This window comes from Suncus etruscus, chromosome 10 (genome assembly GCF_024139225.1).
Source record: "Suncus etruscus isolate mSunEtr1 chromosome 10, mSunEtr1.pri.cur, whole genome shotgun sequence".
NCBI lineage: Eukaryota > Metazoa > Chordata > Mammalia > Eulipotyphla > Soricidae > Suncus > Suncus etruscus.
The window spans coordinates 37,994,886-38,009,549 of NC_064857.1; the positions used below are offsets into that span (position 1 = coordinate 37,994,886).

Sequence of the window (14,664 nt, forward strand, 5' to 3'; positions counted from 1 at the left end):
GCTTATTCCTGGCTCTGCGCTCAGAGGTCACTCTTGGCAGGCTTAGAGGGCCATATGGGATGCTAGAGATCAAGCCCGGATCAAGTCATATGCAAGGCAAACACCCTATCCACAGTGCAACCACCCCAGCTCCCCCTCTATGTGCTTTTTCCTCCCTTGTTCATCAAGCTTATCCATATATCTGGGCTCAGTGCCCCAAATGCCTGTTCTCTGCCCAGAGAACTAGCATTGCAGACAGCAGAACCAAATTCCCTAAACATCTAGTAGTTTCTCTGTCTTCCACATCAAACCTAGGATGGCTCTCCAGGCACGCGGGCTGAAGCAACGAATAAACAGTGGAGATAAAGAGTCCTTATGTGGTCATGAAGAAAATCTAAGTTTCAGACTTGGGCTGCAATAGAGGCCTTGTTTCCTTCCTCCCACTGGTCTCTCCCTGGGTGCTGGGCTGCATAAAGTGAGGTGCCAGGGGCTGGCTGGTCCCCTCTGTCTCTCAGCCAGCAGATACTGACCTTTGAAACGCCCGGTTCCCGTCTTCCAGAGAAGACAGCCGTCATGGATAAGTGTGCGTCGCTGAAGCTCATCTCGGCCAAAGGGGCCCTTGCTAGGCACTGGGGTTTGAGCCCGGGGATCCATACGGTTGTAAATCTCCAGCAGACGGGCCTCTTTCTCCAGCTTGTGCACATCCTGATCGACATTAGATAGCAATTCCTTCACCAGCCCCAGTGCCTTAGACAGGTCCTGGCGTTCCTCCTCCAGCCCTGCAACCGAGGAAGGATCCGTAAGAAGGGGTTGCTCAATCACATTCCCCCCTAAAAGTCCCTCCTGTCCCAGCCCTTCACATCCAGCCACCCTCTCCCTCAGCTCTTTACCATGGGTATGCTGCAGGATGCGGTTAATGAGCACCGGGTACTTGGTGATGCGTTGAGTCACCAAGAGGATGCACTCCTGAACCCCATGGCGCTTCAGGACAGCTGAGCGGGTCACTTTCTGCAAGGAATGGGGGGTGGCTCAGGGCGGGGGTCCTGTCCACGATGGGCGTGGTCAAAGTGGATGGGGTGGGGCCAACGTCACTAGTGGTACCCACCATTAAGTGAAGGCCCTGGTTTCCCCATAGTGAGAACTCATTGCATCTATGATCCAAGAGCAAGATCCAGGAGTAATCACCTACCCTCCATGCAGGGGAAGCCCACGTGCTTCCCAATGACCCCCTCCAATTGTGTGTGTGGGTACAAAGATGTCCGCTCACCCGAATGAACTGCTGGAAGCGTTTGTCCCGGGCATACAGCTCCTTATAGAGCTTTAAGGCCTTGGTGTGACGGCTGCAGAACTCTGAATAGGTCTTCCGCATCAGCTCTGCATTGGGACCTGAGAACTGGAATTGAGAGGGGCACGCTGGGGGGGCTGGCACACTCAAGTATCTTTTATTGGGGGGTCACACCCAGCAGAGCTCAGGAGACTATATGGGATGCCGGGATTTGAACCACCGTCCTTCTGCATGCAAAGCAAACGCCCTACCTCCACGCCAACTCTCCGGCCCACACCAAGAGGATCTTGATTTTTGTTTCGGTTTGGTTTGGTTTTGGTTTTTGGGCCATACTTGTGAAGCTCAGTGGTTTGGCTTGGGGAATTATATGGGACACTACTAGGGATCGAACGAGGTCCATCCTGGATCAGCCACATGAAAGGCAAATGCCCTACCACTGCGCTATCCCTCTGGCCCACCCAAGTATCTTGAGCCTTGGATGACCCAAGGGACACCCTCCTTCCTTCCACCCGGCTGCCCGCCGGCCTTCTCACACCTGGTTGATGAGCAGATCTCCCAAGCGATGGATGACAAAGTTGCGTGTGCTGCCCGGGCTCAGAGCCTGGCGCCGGCGATCTAACAACTGGCTGAGGAAGCGCGTGTGGATGTCGCTGAGCTCGTCCACGAATGGGAACAGGCCTTGCACCACCGCGGGCTCCAACTGCAGCTCCTCCAGCATGCCCGTGCGAAAGAGGCGGGTCATGATCTTCAGGGTGCGAACATGGTGCAGCTCAGTCTGGATCAGCTCTGCAGAGACATGGGAAGTCGGTCCATGATCACTGGGCTAATGGGTGGAGACGGAGCTGGCTAAGAGCACCTCTGAAGCCTTCAAGGTCCCTTTAAGGTCAATGTTTTGTATCTGAGCTCATTTTCCAATTTTTTTTTTTTTTGTTCTCTTTTGTTTTTTGGGTTTTGGAGCTACATCTGGTGACACTCAGGGGTTACTCCTGCCTATGCACTCAGAAATCACACCTGGCTTGGGGAACAAGTGGGATGCTGGGAATAGAACCCAGGTCCTTCCTGGGTTAGCCACGTGCAAGGCAAATGGCATATTGCTGAGCTATCACTCCAGCCCTCACTTTACAATTTTTACAAATAGTACTAGAGATCACACTTCCAAGACTGAGCCACGTGTGGTTCTCTCTCTCTCTTTTTTTTTTCTTTTTTTCCTTCGGGCCACACCCGTGGCTTAGGGGTTACTCCTGGCTAAGCGCTCAGAAATTGCCCCTGGCTTGGGGGGACCATATGGAACATGGGAGGATAGAACCGCGGTCCTTCTTTGGCTAGCGCTTGCAAGGCAGACACATTACCCCTAGTGCCACCTCGCCGGCCCCGTGGTTCTTTTTTTATTCCCTGCTTATTGCTCAGAAATCATGGCTGGCAGTGCTGAGGGGCAGAGTTTGGCATAGGCAACCATGCAGTGCAGGGGATTAAACCCTGGACTCGGCCCCAAAGCAATAGTACAGGGGTAGGTTGCTTTCCTTGCACATAGCTCACCTGGGTTTAATCCCCAGCACCACAAATGGTTCCCACACACCTGCCAGGAATGATTTTTACACCAAAAAATCCTGGGCCGGGGCCGGAGAGATAGCATGGAGGTAAGGCGTTTGCCTTTCATGCAGAAGGTCATCGGTTGAGTCCCGGCACCCATATGGTCCCCCCGAGCCTGCCAGGAGTGATTTCTGAGCATAGAACCAGAAGTAACCCCTAAGCACTGCCGGGTGTGACCCAAAAAAAAAAACCAAACAAACAAAAATAAATCCTGGGCTTTGTATGCAAAGCACCCACCTTCTCAACCAAGGCCCTCACTTTTTGGAGGTCCACACCAGGTGACGTTCAGGTTTTCTCCTGTGTTAGTTACAACTTATTTTATCCAAAATAAAGATCACCCCTAGTTTCTTTGTATCTATGCGTTTTTTGGGGGGAATCATGTTACCCCTTCCCCAACTTCTTGTCTATATCACTTGGATAGTGAGACCCTCCCACAGCTGGGAAGGGCCTGTGGTTGGTAACAAAGGGGTTGCCTGGGGGGAGGAGAGAGGCAGACACAGCAAGAAGAGAGGCAGACAAAGGAGAGATGCAGGGCAGCTGATGAAGGCTGCTGAATAAAGCTTAGTTTAGAAGCCACACATGGTGATTAGAACCTTGTAATAAAGCTGGATGTCTCCTAAAACTTCAACTGACTGCCTGAGGATCATTTCCTCGCCTTTATCCTAAACCCTCAGACCTGCGGGCCTAAGGGGCTGCAGACACTGGACCTGGCCGAGAAAGGCCTCACACTACTAGGACTTTATAATTAATAATTAAATGCAACAGGGTCACACCTGGTGGCACTCAGGGGTTACTCTTGGCTCTATGCTCAGAAATCGCTCCAGTTCAGCTCGGGGGACCATATTTATCTATGTGTTTACAACTTGATTTTACTGTGGACCATATTTATCTATGTGTTTACAACTTGATTTTACTGCAAAACAGAGATTGTCTTACAGGTAAACCTGGGTGGGACTGGCTCAGGATAGCCTGAGCTATCTGTCTTTACCCCCACCTAGGGGTAGTCTCTTACTCCAAAAATGACTCTTCTGGCAGGCAACTTGCTCTTGATAAGACTTGTTGACCTGAAGTTGGAGATACATTGTATGGGGTGATTTTACACTCCTGGCTTTGCACTCAGGAATTACTCCCCAGGGCACCATATGGGATGCCAGGGATTAAACCCCACTCAGCCAAATGCAAGGTAAGCGCCTTACCTGCTGTTCTATCTCTCCAACCTCTGGCCCTTCATTTCTCCTGTAACTGAGGACTAATATTGTGCTATCCTTTTTTTTTTTATGTTTTTTTTTTGAGTCCCATCCAACTGCACTCAGAATCACTCCCAGAAAGCTCCAGGGATCATATGTGGTGTCAAGGATTGAACCCAGATTGACTGTGTGCAAAGCAAATCTCCTACTGGGTGTATTATCATTTCTAGGCCACAAATTTTGCCTTTCTTTTTTTTCTTTTGGTTTTTGGTGCTGAGGCATTACTCCTGACTCTACACACACTCTACTCTCCTGACAGTACTCAAGGGACCATTATGTGATGCCAGGAATTGAACCTGGCACAGGTTGGCCACATGCAAAGTGAGTAAATGCCCTACCTGCTATACTAGCTCTTCAGCCCTCGTTTTGTTTTTGTTTTTTTCTTTTTTTCTCCCTCATTTTTCACTTCACTTTACATGCTGTTAGGGAAAAACCTGCAGTCTAGATTTCATGTGTGACACATAAAATAGGTGCTGAGTAAAGAAAAAGAATTGGTTGGGGGGCAATAGTATAGTGAGTAGGGCATTTTCTGGACAACCTGGGTCCAATCTCCAATATTCTATCAGGAGTGATCCCTGAGCACAAAACCAGGAGTAAGTACTAAGCACATCCAGGCATGCCCCCCCACCCAAGAAATAAATAAGGACTCATTGGAAGAGATATTCTTGGATACCAAACAAAACGGGTATCCAAACAGCGCTCAAAGATGGAGACCTAAGGGAGGGAAGGGCAGAGAAAAAAAAAAGATGGAGACCTAAGTGGAGATTGGCGAGATACCAGACAGAGCCCTGAAAGCTAATGGGATAAACAGAAAGAGAACTGAGAGGAGGTTGGAGTGATAGCACAACAGTAGGGCATTTGCCTTGCACACAGCCAACACAGGACAGTCCCCGGTTCGATTCCTGGCATCCCATATTGTCCCCCAAGCCTGCCAGGAGCGATTTCTGAATGCAGAGCCAGGAGTAACCCCTGAGTAATATCAGGTGTGATCCCCCCAAAAAAGGGGGGGGGCTGAGAGGTAGATGGCAAGGACACAGCCCAGTGGTCTGATGAAAGCAGATCCAGGTCACTCACCATAAATGACGTCCTGCTGCTTCATCACCTCCTTCTTGTGCTGCTGCAGGAAGCTGCTGTCCACAGCCAGGCTCCAGGAGTCCGCCGCAAAGTCCTTCTCATCCATCTCAAATTCACTCATCAACTCGCTGTAGATCACCTCTGCCCCTGAGTTGGGAGGGAAGGCCATTCAGGCCAATTCTCCTGGGGGTCCCGGGCCCCCTTTTAGCTTCCCCCACCCCTAGGGATCCTGCCTCGGTCACCTTCATCAATGAGGGACTCCACTGAGAGGGTGCGGTTGCGCATGTTGAGGGAATCGGTGGACTGGGAGAGGATGCGACGCAGGCCCAGGGGAGACTCATCGTTGAAGTGACTGGGGGAGGAAGAGGTGGTCAGTATCCCCGACTCAGGTGAAGGGACGTTCCCGGGGGACAGCTAAGGCCAGGATGTCATCCGAGTTCTAATGACCTGTTTACCTGTGATTCTAAACACAGGTAAAGCCTTCTGATCCCCCACACTCCAATGTCTCACTTTCTATCTGGGCCCCTAGAAGCTCACCCAGCAATGTTGGTGGTGGAAACACTCTTGGCTAACGACAGGGATGAGCGGCCACGACGTGAGCCAAGCAGGGACTGGCGAAAGCTGTCGGAGGGGTAGATGGCAGAGCTTGGCCGTTCCCGGGTGGTTGCTGGGGGTAAAGGAGTAAGAAGCATCAGAGTTGTCTGTCCCTGACGCAGGCCACCCCAGTGGCCTTCTTTAGTCTAAGAAAGATAATGGTAATGGCACCCCACCAGTCCATAACATTGTCATGCTTCTAAAATACTTCCAGGGGCCAGAGCAATAGCAGTGGTAGGGCGTTTGCTTTGCACGAGACCAACCCAGGAAGGTCAGTGGTTCAATTCCCAGCATCCCATATGATTCTCTGAGCCTGCCAGGAGCGATTTCTGAGTGCAGAGCCAGGAGTAACCCCTGAATGATGCTGGGTGTAGCCCAAAAACCAAAAAAAAAAAAAATTCTAGTTTTGGGTTGTTTTATTTGGGAGCCATATCCAGTGGTGCCTAGGGGACCCTGCAGTGGTATGGATATAACCCAGGCACCCCACATACAAAAGTTGTGCTTCAGCCCTCTGAGTTATCTACTTGACCCCAAAGAGCTTGTCTTATCTCTTCGCTTCCCAAAACAAGTTCAGCAAGTTCGAAGATGAAGGCTGCAGGAATGTGGTAATAGATGGGGCTCAGCCTATGGCTCTGCCTTTCTGACCAAGCACATGTTCTTTCAGTGACACCAGAGCCCATGGGACTGATACTGCCACCAGAACCCCCAAGCACAACGCAAACACAGAGCCAGACACCAGATTGGAATGACCAAGAGCTCCCCGCCTTCTGAGGTCTCCCCCACCATCAAATGAGGGAAGGAGGTTGCTGTGCCTGAGGTGACCTCAGGGGGGCAGTAGAGCACGGACAGGGAGGCAAGCTCTCCGGGGTCCCCACCAGCTACTCACTCTTACTGCGAAGGGACACAGACTGGAGGGCAGTGTTGTTCTTCAGCAGGGCGGCTTTCTGTTGCTGAGAGACAGAGCGAGAGAGACAGCTGTCACCCAAGGGCCACCAGCACAGGCAGGAGCCGGATGGGTGCCCCCTGGGGAGAAAGCCGAACTGTTGCTAAGGGCATGTGGACACACCTGTGCCAACAGCAGGCTGGACCACAGGGAGAGAGAGAGGCTAAGACCAGGGTCCCCAGAGAATGGGACTGAATGGAAGGAAAGAGGAAATGGAAAAGGCTGAAGGAAGCACAGGATCACAGCCCTCCCAGCCCGCTCACCTTCTGCTTGACCTTGGTGCAGTTGGCCAGGGCGTCTTTGCAGCGGTTGTGGATGGTCACATTGCAGGCTGGCAGGGTGGGGTAGAGAGTGTGAGTGGGGGCGACACTCCCCATGTCCCCCGACTGCTGTTTCAGAGCCCTTTTTTCTTTTCTTTTCTTTTTTTTTTTTTTTTTTGGGCCACACCCGGCAACGCTCAGGGGTTACTCCTGGCTGTCTGCTCAGATATAGCTCCTGGCAGGCACGGAGGACCATATGGGACACCGGGATTCAAACCAACCACCTTTGGTCCTTGCAAGGCAAACACCACTGTGCTATCTCTCCGGGCCCCAGAGCCCTTTTTTTTATTGCCTAATGTCTTCACATCCACCCCCAGCTTCAGGGTGGAAGATGCACAGAGGAGCCTCTGTGGACCCTAACAGAACAGGTATGGGTGGAGCCAATCCTATCCATCCTGTAAGGTAACTGAGGAGGGGGGCATCTGTGGGAAGAAGGGATTTCTAGCTGCCAAAGATGAGCCCAAGAAACACAAAGGTGCCTAGAACAGCAGATGGCAGAGGGACGCCTACAAAAAGATGCTGGCACAGGAGCAGCTGGGATGGGGGCTAAGGGCATAGAGGAGAGTGAACCCCAGAATCTAGAGAACCTACTGCATTGATTTCATCCAACCACCCTAGGGAGAAGATTCAAATGACCTGTTGATGGAATAGGATCCACCTCAACCCTGTATCTCAGAGGTCAAATCATCTGCAGAGGTCACAGAGTCAGGAAAATTGAAACAGGGTGTAGGCCTGAGCTCTTTATTTCAATTGTGGGTATGCTCTAGCCTATGCTTGTGGTACTGCAGTAGACTAGGGTATCTTTGGACTAAAGATGAACTGAGGGGCCAGAGTGATAGTACAGTGCATGTGGCTGACCCAGGACGGACCTGGGTTCAATCCCCAGCATTCCATATGGTCTCCCGAGCCTGCCAGGAACGATTTCTGAGCACAGAGCCAGGAGTAACCCCTGGACTAAAATTCTATAGATAAAGAGCCATGGATGGGAACACTGTGAACTGGAGTGGCCTGTCCAGGCCATTGCGTTCCACAGCACTCAGCTCCCTGCTCTACACTGTCCTCTGCTCTGCCTCCTACTGCCAGGCCAAAAGTCCTGCCCTCAACTGAGCCAACTCCACAGCTCCTACATTACATCTGCTGCCCCACTCATGTCCCACCTTGCCCTAGGGAGGAAAGAAAGGAAGGCAGGAGGCCCTGGCCTCACTGAGGCCTTCCCTATGGCCCCTGCCGGCCTCCCTTCCCCCTTCACCCACACCGGAAACTCTGCTAACTGCAAACTCCTTCACACAATGCCAAGCCCCATGCTCACTTCCACAAATACAGGGCAGGCGGGGTGGGGCAGAGGGACAGACAGAAGTAGGGCGGAGTCACCTTATCCCCTGCTGCTCCCTCCTACCCCTGCGCCCCCAGTGTCTCCGGGTGTCTCTGGATCAAACCTCCGCTTTCCACCTGCTCTCAAAATAGTGCTTGCTGCCCGCCTCCCCCCCCCCCCCAGTTCCCCTGGCAACAGCTTCCGGATTGGGAATTTTGTCAGATCTCTAGAGGGACCTTATGGGGTTCCCTCCTCATCCTCATTACTCTAACTTGAGCAGGAAGTGGGGGAGGCCTCACTGACTCCTTCTGGGGTTCCTTCACTAAGTTCTGGGATCTAGGGGTTGAGGTCTGGAAGTCAATGCTGGTTGGGTCTCTTAACCCTGCTCTAGTGGGAGACCACTTATTCTTCGCCACGCAGGGGGCTACGGGGTTGTAAGTCTGGATTCTTCTAAGAGGAGACTCTGCTCAGAAGAGGACCCTAAGTCCTAATTCCTGGGTCCCAGCACATATATTCCTGTAACAGGGGCCAGAGAGATAGTACAACAGGTACGGTGCTTGCCTTGTACACGGTCATCCCGGGTTTGATCCCGGGCATCTCATATGGTCCCCTGACTCTGCCAGGAGTAATTAAAGAGCCAGGAGTGGGGCCGAAGCAGTGGCGCAGCGGTAGGGCATTTGCCTTACACACAGCTGACCTAGGATGGACCATGGTTTGATCCCCTGGTGTCCCATAGGGTCCCCTGAGCCAGGAGTAATTTCTGAGCGCATAGCCAGGAGTGATCCCTGAGCACTGCTAGGTATAGTTCCTCACCAAAAACGCCATCTATTTCTGTTACTGCCCCTGCCTAACTGTGTGTGAGCCCAGAAACTGCCTATTCTTCCCAGCTGCTTTCAACTGCAGAAATTTGGGGGATTTCAGGGTTCATCAGTCCATAGAAAGGGAGGGGCAGGGGAGATTGCGGTCTCTCCAGAAGACAGGCAGAACCAGTTGCAGAGCCCACAGCTTCTCCCCCAACATTCCTGCTGTTCCTCCAATTCGTTCCCCCAACCCTCAGCAGCTGTTCAGAGAGGGGGAAGGACCCAGTGGACAACAGCTGCCCAGCTCCACTGCCCTGCCCAGTCATATTCTCACAGCCCCTGGGCCAGAGAGTCTTACCCAGCCATTAGAGGGCAAAGGGAAGAAAGTAGCTGATGGGGTCAGAGGGACAAGTCGCAGCCGGGGGACTTACTTGGGCAGATGAGGGCTTCCTTGGCGGTGATGCTCTTGTTACAGGCATAGCACATGGTCATGCCCGAGACGGAGATGGTGGTGAAAAGATGCCCGTTGGTGTAGCGGGCATCCTTGGCTTCCTTCATCTTCTCCTTTTCCCGGGTCTGCGGAAGGGATGGGAGACAGGAGGTGAGGCTAGAGGATGCTAGAATGCCCCAGGAGGAGTGCAGGGTGGCAAGTGGAGGGCATAGGACAGTGCTGCCTGCCCACAGGAACCGGGTGGCACCACTGTCTCAGGTCATGCCTCCCAGGGATAGGGAGTCAGGGCCAGGTGTGCAGGGGCTCCACACCAACCTGGCCCCGGCGACTGGGCTGCCTCCTGTTGCCACTCATGTCCCCAGCTCTCAACCTCCACGTCCTCACGCGACCTTCCAGACCAGCTCCGCTTGGCCCCTCAAGCTGCTGCACTCAGCTTTGCTGACTGTGCCGGGTGGGAAGATGCGCAGAGAGGAGGGAGAGCAGAGAAGGCGAGGGTGCAGCTCACCAGCGCTTCCCAATGGGGGGAGTGCGCTCCTACATAACCATGACAACCGAGAGAGCCACTGTCTGGGGGGTGGGGGTGGGCAGAGAACCCTTATGAGAATGGCTGCAGGGGACAGGAGATCTCACAATCTGCCCAGGACAAGAGCCCAGGTCTCTAAGTTACACCCTGACTTTATCTCTAACTCATATATACAGACATACATTAACACAGACATACATGCAGACAGACAAATGCAGACAGACAGAGCCACAAACTTACACAGAGCATGCAGGCATACATGAATATATATGCGGAATGCAGACACGAATGCACACAAATGTAAGATACAGATATGCATAGACAAATACAAACACAGACATACAACATAGATATATAAAGAAACAGACAGATAAACATAGAAACAGACACACACACACACACACACACACACACACACACACACACAGAGTCAGACACAGAGATGCCTCAGGAGACCGAATGTCCCCATTGAGGTCTTCAAGGAAGAAAACTCAGCCCCAGTTATTTTTGCTTTGCTTTTTTTGGTTTTGGAAGGTTGGGGGAACCCGGGTCTTCCTTACATACACACATATAGAGCGTTCACTACTAGCCTTCTGAGCTGTTTCCCAGGCCCTGGGTCCTGGGACGTCTCCAGAAGTCTAACCTCTGCCCCATCCCAAGTAGCCCCTGGAGGCCTCTATTCACTTCCTCGAACCCTTGAATGAGCAAGACTGCAGCCTCTGTCTTCCCAGTCCAGCCTCTTCTCTCTCATGCAGACTCTGAGAGCTGGGACACATGCCCTGGCCTCCCGAAAGTCACAATTGAGAGGACTGAGGGAAGGGTGATCCCCGGTGGGAGACTTGGGAGCTCTGGAGAAGTTGATCTGAGGAGCCAGGAGTGGATATGGGGGCTGAGTGACTCCAGCCACACTAGAAATGGGGGAGGAGAATTTGGGCTAGCACAGAGAGCGGGAGAGAAAGAGGAAGCTGGAAGGGCTGAGTCAACCAACAGCAACCGGGCCAGAGGGCACTACCAGGTGGTCTGAGGTTCTGGGCTTCCTGCTGGCAGATACTTCACTTCGCTTCGGCCTCCCCTTAAAAGTTTGCTGCTGACATGAGTCTACAGTCTCCATGCTACTCTCCTACTCCATCTCCTAGTCTTTCTCAAGTCCTCCCTTGTCCTATCATAAACCCTTCCCCCCCAGTCCTACTCCTTCCCCTTCAGCGTCACTTCCCCTCTGCTGCCCTGGGCCTCTCCCTCCTCCTCACTGCAGCCTGCTCCTCCCAAAGTCCTCCCTCCAAGTTGAAGGACCTAATTAAAGTTCACTTGCCCTCCAAGCCCAGGATTTTAGTGTTCCATGTTTCCCTTGTCTAGTCCATTGCTCGCTGCCACCAGCCCCTAGAAAAGTCTAGATCTCATTAGACACTAGAGATTACTCCCTACCTCTCTCAAATGACAATTTTCGAGGCCCTCGAGCAAGTTCAAGTATCTCTTCTTCCCTTAGCTCCTCCCCTCTGCTCTGCCAATCTTCAGTGGTGGCTGATAAAACCAGAGCTCCGGGCCCCACAAGATAGAGCGAACGTGCAACGGCCCAAGCACACACTCTGCACATTGGGGGGCCCGGTTCCCTGCCCACATGGTGGGGTTTCCCATCACATCCCACCCAAAACCCCTCTGGGAGCAATCCCTAGGCATCTAGCTAGGAGTAGCCTCTAAGCACTGCTGAGTGCAGAGGGGACCCCCATAAAGAAAATTAAAATACAAAATAAAGTGTAATACGTAGGACATTTGAATTAGAAGCAAACAAATGCGAAACCAGAATTAAAAAGTCACAACTGGGGCGAGAGAGATAGGACAGCAGGTCAGACAATTGTTCTGCACATGGCCAACCCAGGTTTGATCTCCATCTAGCACTCCAGAGGGTCTTCGTAACCTCGCCAGGAGTGTTCCGGGGCAGAGCCAGGAGTAAGCCTTGAGCACTGCCAAGTGTGGCCCAAAAGCCAGAAAATAAACACACAAAGCCACATGTGGCTATGGATGAGGGTCAAGCCCAAAGGGTTGCCATAGAGAATCCCCAGCTAGCACCCTTTTCCCCAGTCCCTCCTCCCCAACCCAGGTATCTGGGACTTGATTCCACAAGAGGTAAAAAGGTGGTGAGCACATTCCTGTGTCCATGCCCCACAGACCACCTCCTCTACCACCCCACACTCACGTGCTCTCCAAGGGACTCCTTCTCTGGATGGGCCAGCAGCGGGCAGCATCCCCAGCAGATGCACATCCCAAGGCTAGTGGCCCAGTCCCAATGGCCCTGTCACTGCCTCGTGCTATTGTCCTGGTATGGCCTGTCCCACCCTGGGGCTGGGGCTCTGGGTATGCAAAGGACACAGCCCTTTTACCAAGGGTGCCTGCCCCAGAGATGGAGCAAATGGGCTTGTATCCAGTTCTCCATCCTACTCCTTCCAGCTATTAAAATAATCCCAGGAGGGGACAGAGCTATAGCACAGCGGTAGGGCGTTTGCCTCGTATGCGGTCAACCGAGGATGGACCCCAGTTCGATCCCAGCATTCTATATGGTCCCCTGAGCCTGCCAGGAGCGATTTCTGAGCACAGAGTCAGGAGTAAACCCTGAGCGCTGCCGGGTGTGAGCCCAAAATCCAACCCCCCCAAAAAAATAAAATCCCAGGGGAGATAAGGGGAAGGTGTTTGGCTTGCCTGCAATCCCCACCCAGCATAACACAAGGTCCCCTAAAGTCCTCCAGTAGTGTCTTCTGAGCACAGAGCCAGGAGTGGCCCCAAACCAGAAAGATGATGTCACTATTCTCCCACTAACATACCTGACCACTACCACTGTAGAATAGCCCCTCATTCCTAGGCCTCAAGCTGTCCACCAAATAAAAAAGGCCAATGATGGGGCCAGAGTTACAGCACAGCAGGTAGGGCGTTTACCATGCATGCAGCCGACCTGGGTTTGATCCCCAATCCTCCCCATCAGCCTGCCAGGAGTGATTTTTGAACAGAGCTAGGAATAAACCCTGAGCACCACCAGGTGTAGCCCCAAGAACAAAAACAAAGGGGCCGGAGTGACGTGGCCTTCCCAGGATGGACCTGGGTGTATCCCCCACCAAAATAAATTAATTATTTTAAAAAAAAGAGGGCCAGAGGGCCCGGAGAGATAGCACAGCGGTGTTTGCCTTGCAAGCAGCCAATCCAGGACCAAAGGTGGTTGTTTGAATCCCGGTGTCCCATAAGGTCCCCTGTGCCTGCCAGGAGCTATTTCTGAGCAGACAGCCAGGAGTAACTCCTGAGCACCGCTGGGTGTGGCCCAAAAACCAAAAAAAAAAAAAAAAGAGAGAGGGCCAGAGAGATAGCATGGAGGTAAGGCATTTGCCTTGCATGTAGAAGGTTGATTGTTCGAATCCCATATGGTTCCCTGAGCCTGCCAGGAGCAATTTCTGAGCATAGAGCCAGGAGTAACCCTGAGTGCTGCTGGGTGTGACCCAAAAAAAAAAAAAAAAAAAAAACTAAACTAAACAAAAAGAACAAAAACAAAATGAAAAGAAAAGTCCAATGATAGTCCCCAATCGCACACCCCACCAACACTAGGACTAGGCACTTCCGCAGGGGCTCCCAGCACACCCTCCCAGGAAGTCCCGCCCCTCCACAGCCTCCACACCAATGGCACAGCAATGTGATAGGGGCTGACATACAACAGGCCCTCAATACATGCTTAGGAACCAAGGGAGTCAGGGTAGGATGGGTGGGGGGCCTAGGATGAACCCCAGGTAGGATACTTGCCATTCATGTGGCCAACCTGATCCTCGGCATCTCTTATGTTCCCCAAAACTCCACCAGGAGTAATTCCTGAGTGCAGAGCCAGGAGTAACCCAGACAGCATTGTCAGATGTAGCCCAAAACACACCCCCTCAAAAAAGACACAGGATAGCACCCTCAGCCCAGATCTGGGCACCCCTCATGTCATGTTAGCACTTCAGAGCTCCACTCCCCTCTCCTCTCCTCTCCCCTTTTCTCCCAGTGTTTTTTCTACTGCCTCTGGGGAGCAGAAGGCTAAGTCAAACCTCCTACCTCTTATCACACCTGATCAGGTTGGAGACAAGTGGAGGAGGTGGGAGGGATCGCACAAGCTCTGGCTGGGCCAGGCTGGCTCCTGACTCCCTGCCAGGGGTGTCCCAACCTGGGGGGCATCATTTGAAATTCAGAACTATCTTTGCTCTAGGGGCCGGAGACATAGCACAGTGGTAGAGCATTTGCCTTGAACGCAGCTGATCCAGAACAGAACAGAACTATCTTTGCTCTAGCTGCCTCTGACAGTGGCCCCTTCTCCAAGATGGGGAGTCCCCAGAGTAGACCCTCTATTGGGTCCCTGGGTGGTCCCTCAGCAGGGACACCTAAGGGTGAGGGTTCATTTCAGAGCAGGGGGACACAAGAGGAGCCTGGCAGGAGCAGTAAAGGGAGATAGAATAATCTCAGCCAGATTCTGCTTTTTTTTGAGGGGAGCAGTGTTAAGAAAGCTGGGGTGAGGCTCCCAAAAATACTCAGTCAGCCAGGC

The 14,664-nt window shown here is 52.5% G+C and overlaps 1 protein-coding gene across 2 annotated transcripts in view; it reads right to left on the reverse strand.

Moving 5' to 3' along the window:
* Window positions 1–14,664, reverse strand: part of ARHGEF2 (Rho/Rac guanine nucleotide exchange factor 2) — a 50,104-nt gene that overhangs the window by 16,704 nt on the left and 18,736 nt on the right. For both annotated transcript variants that reach the window (XM_049782208.1, XM_049782209.1), the window contains 10 exons: window positions 9,576–9,720; window positions 6,976–7,043; window positions 6,656–6,719; window positions 5,713–5,842; window positions 5,418–5,527; window positions 5,176–5,322; window positions 1,800–2,050; window positions 1,247–1,372; window positions 870–987; window positions 510–758 (listed from right to left, as the gene is read on the reverse strand). In XM_049782208.1, coding sequence (XP_049638165.1) covers window positions 510–758; window positions 870–987; window positions 1,247–1,372; window positions 1,800–2,050; window positions 5,176–5,322; window positions 5,418–5,527; window positions 5,713–5,842; window positions 6,656–6,719; window positions 6,976–7,043; window positions 9,576–9,720 — 1,408 coding nt within the window. The remainder of the gene's footprint in view (window positions 1–509; window positions 759–869; window positions 988–1,246; window positions 1,373–1,799; window positions 2,051–5,175; window positions 5,323–5,417; window positions 5,528–5,712; window positions 5,843–6,655; window positions 6,720–6,975; window positions 7,044–9,575; window positions 9,721–14,664) is intronic.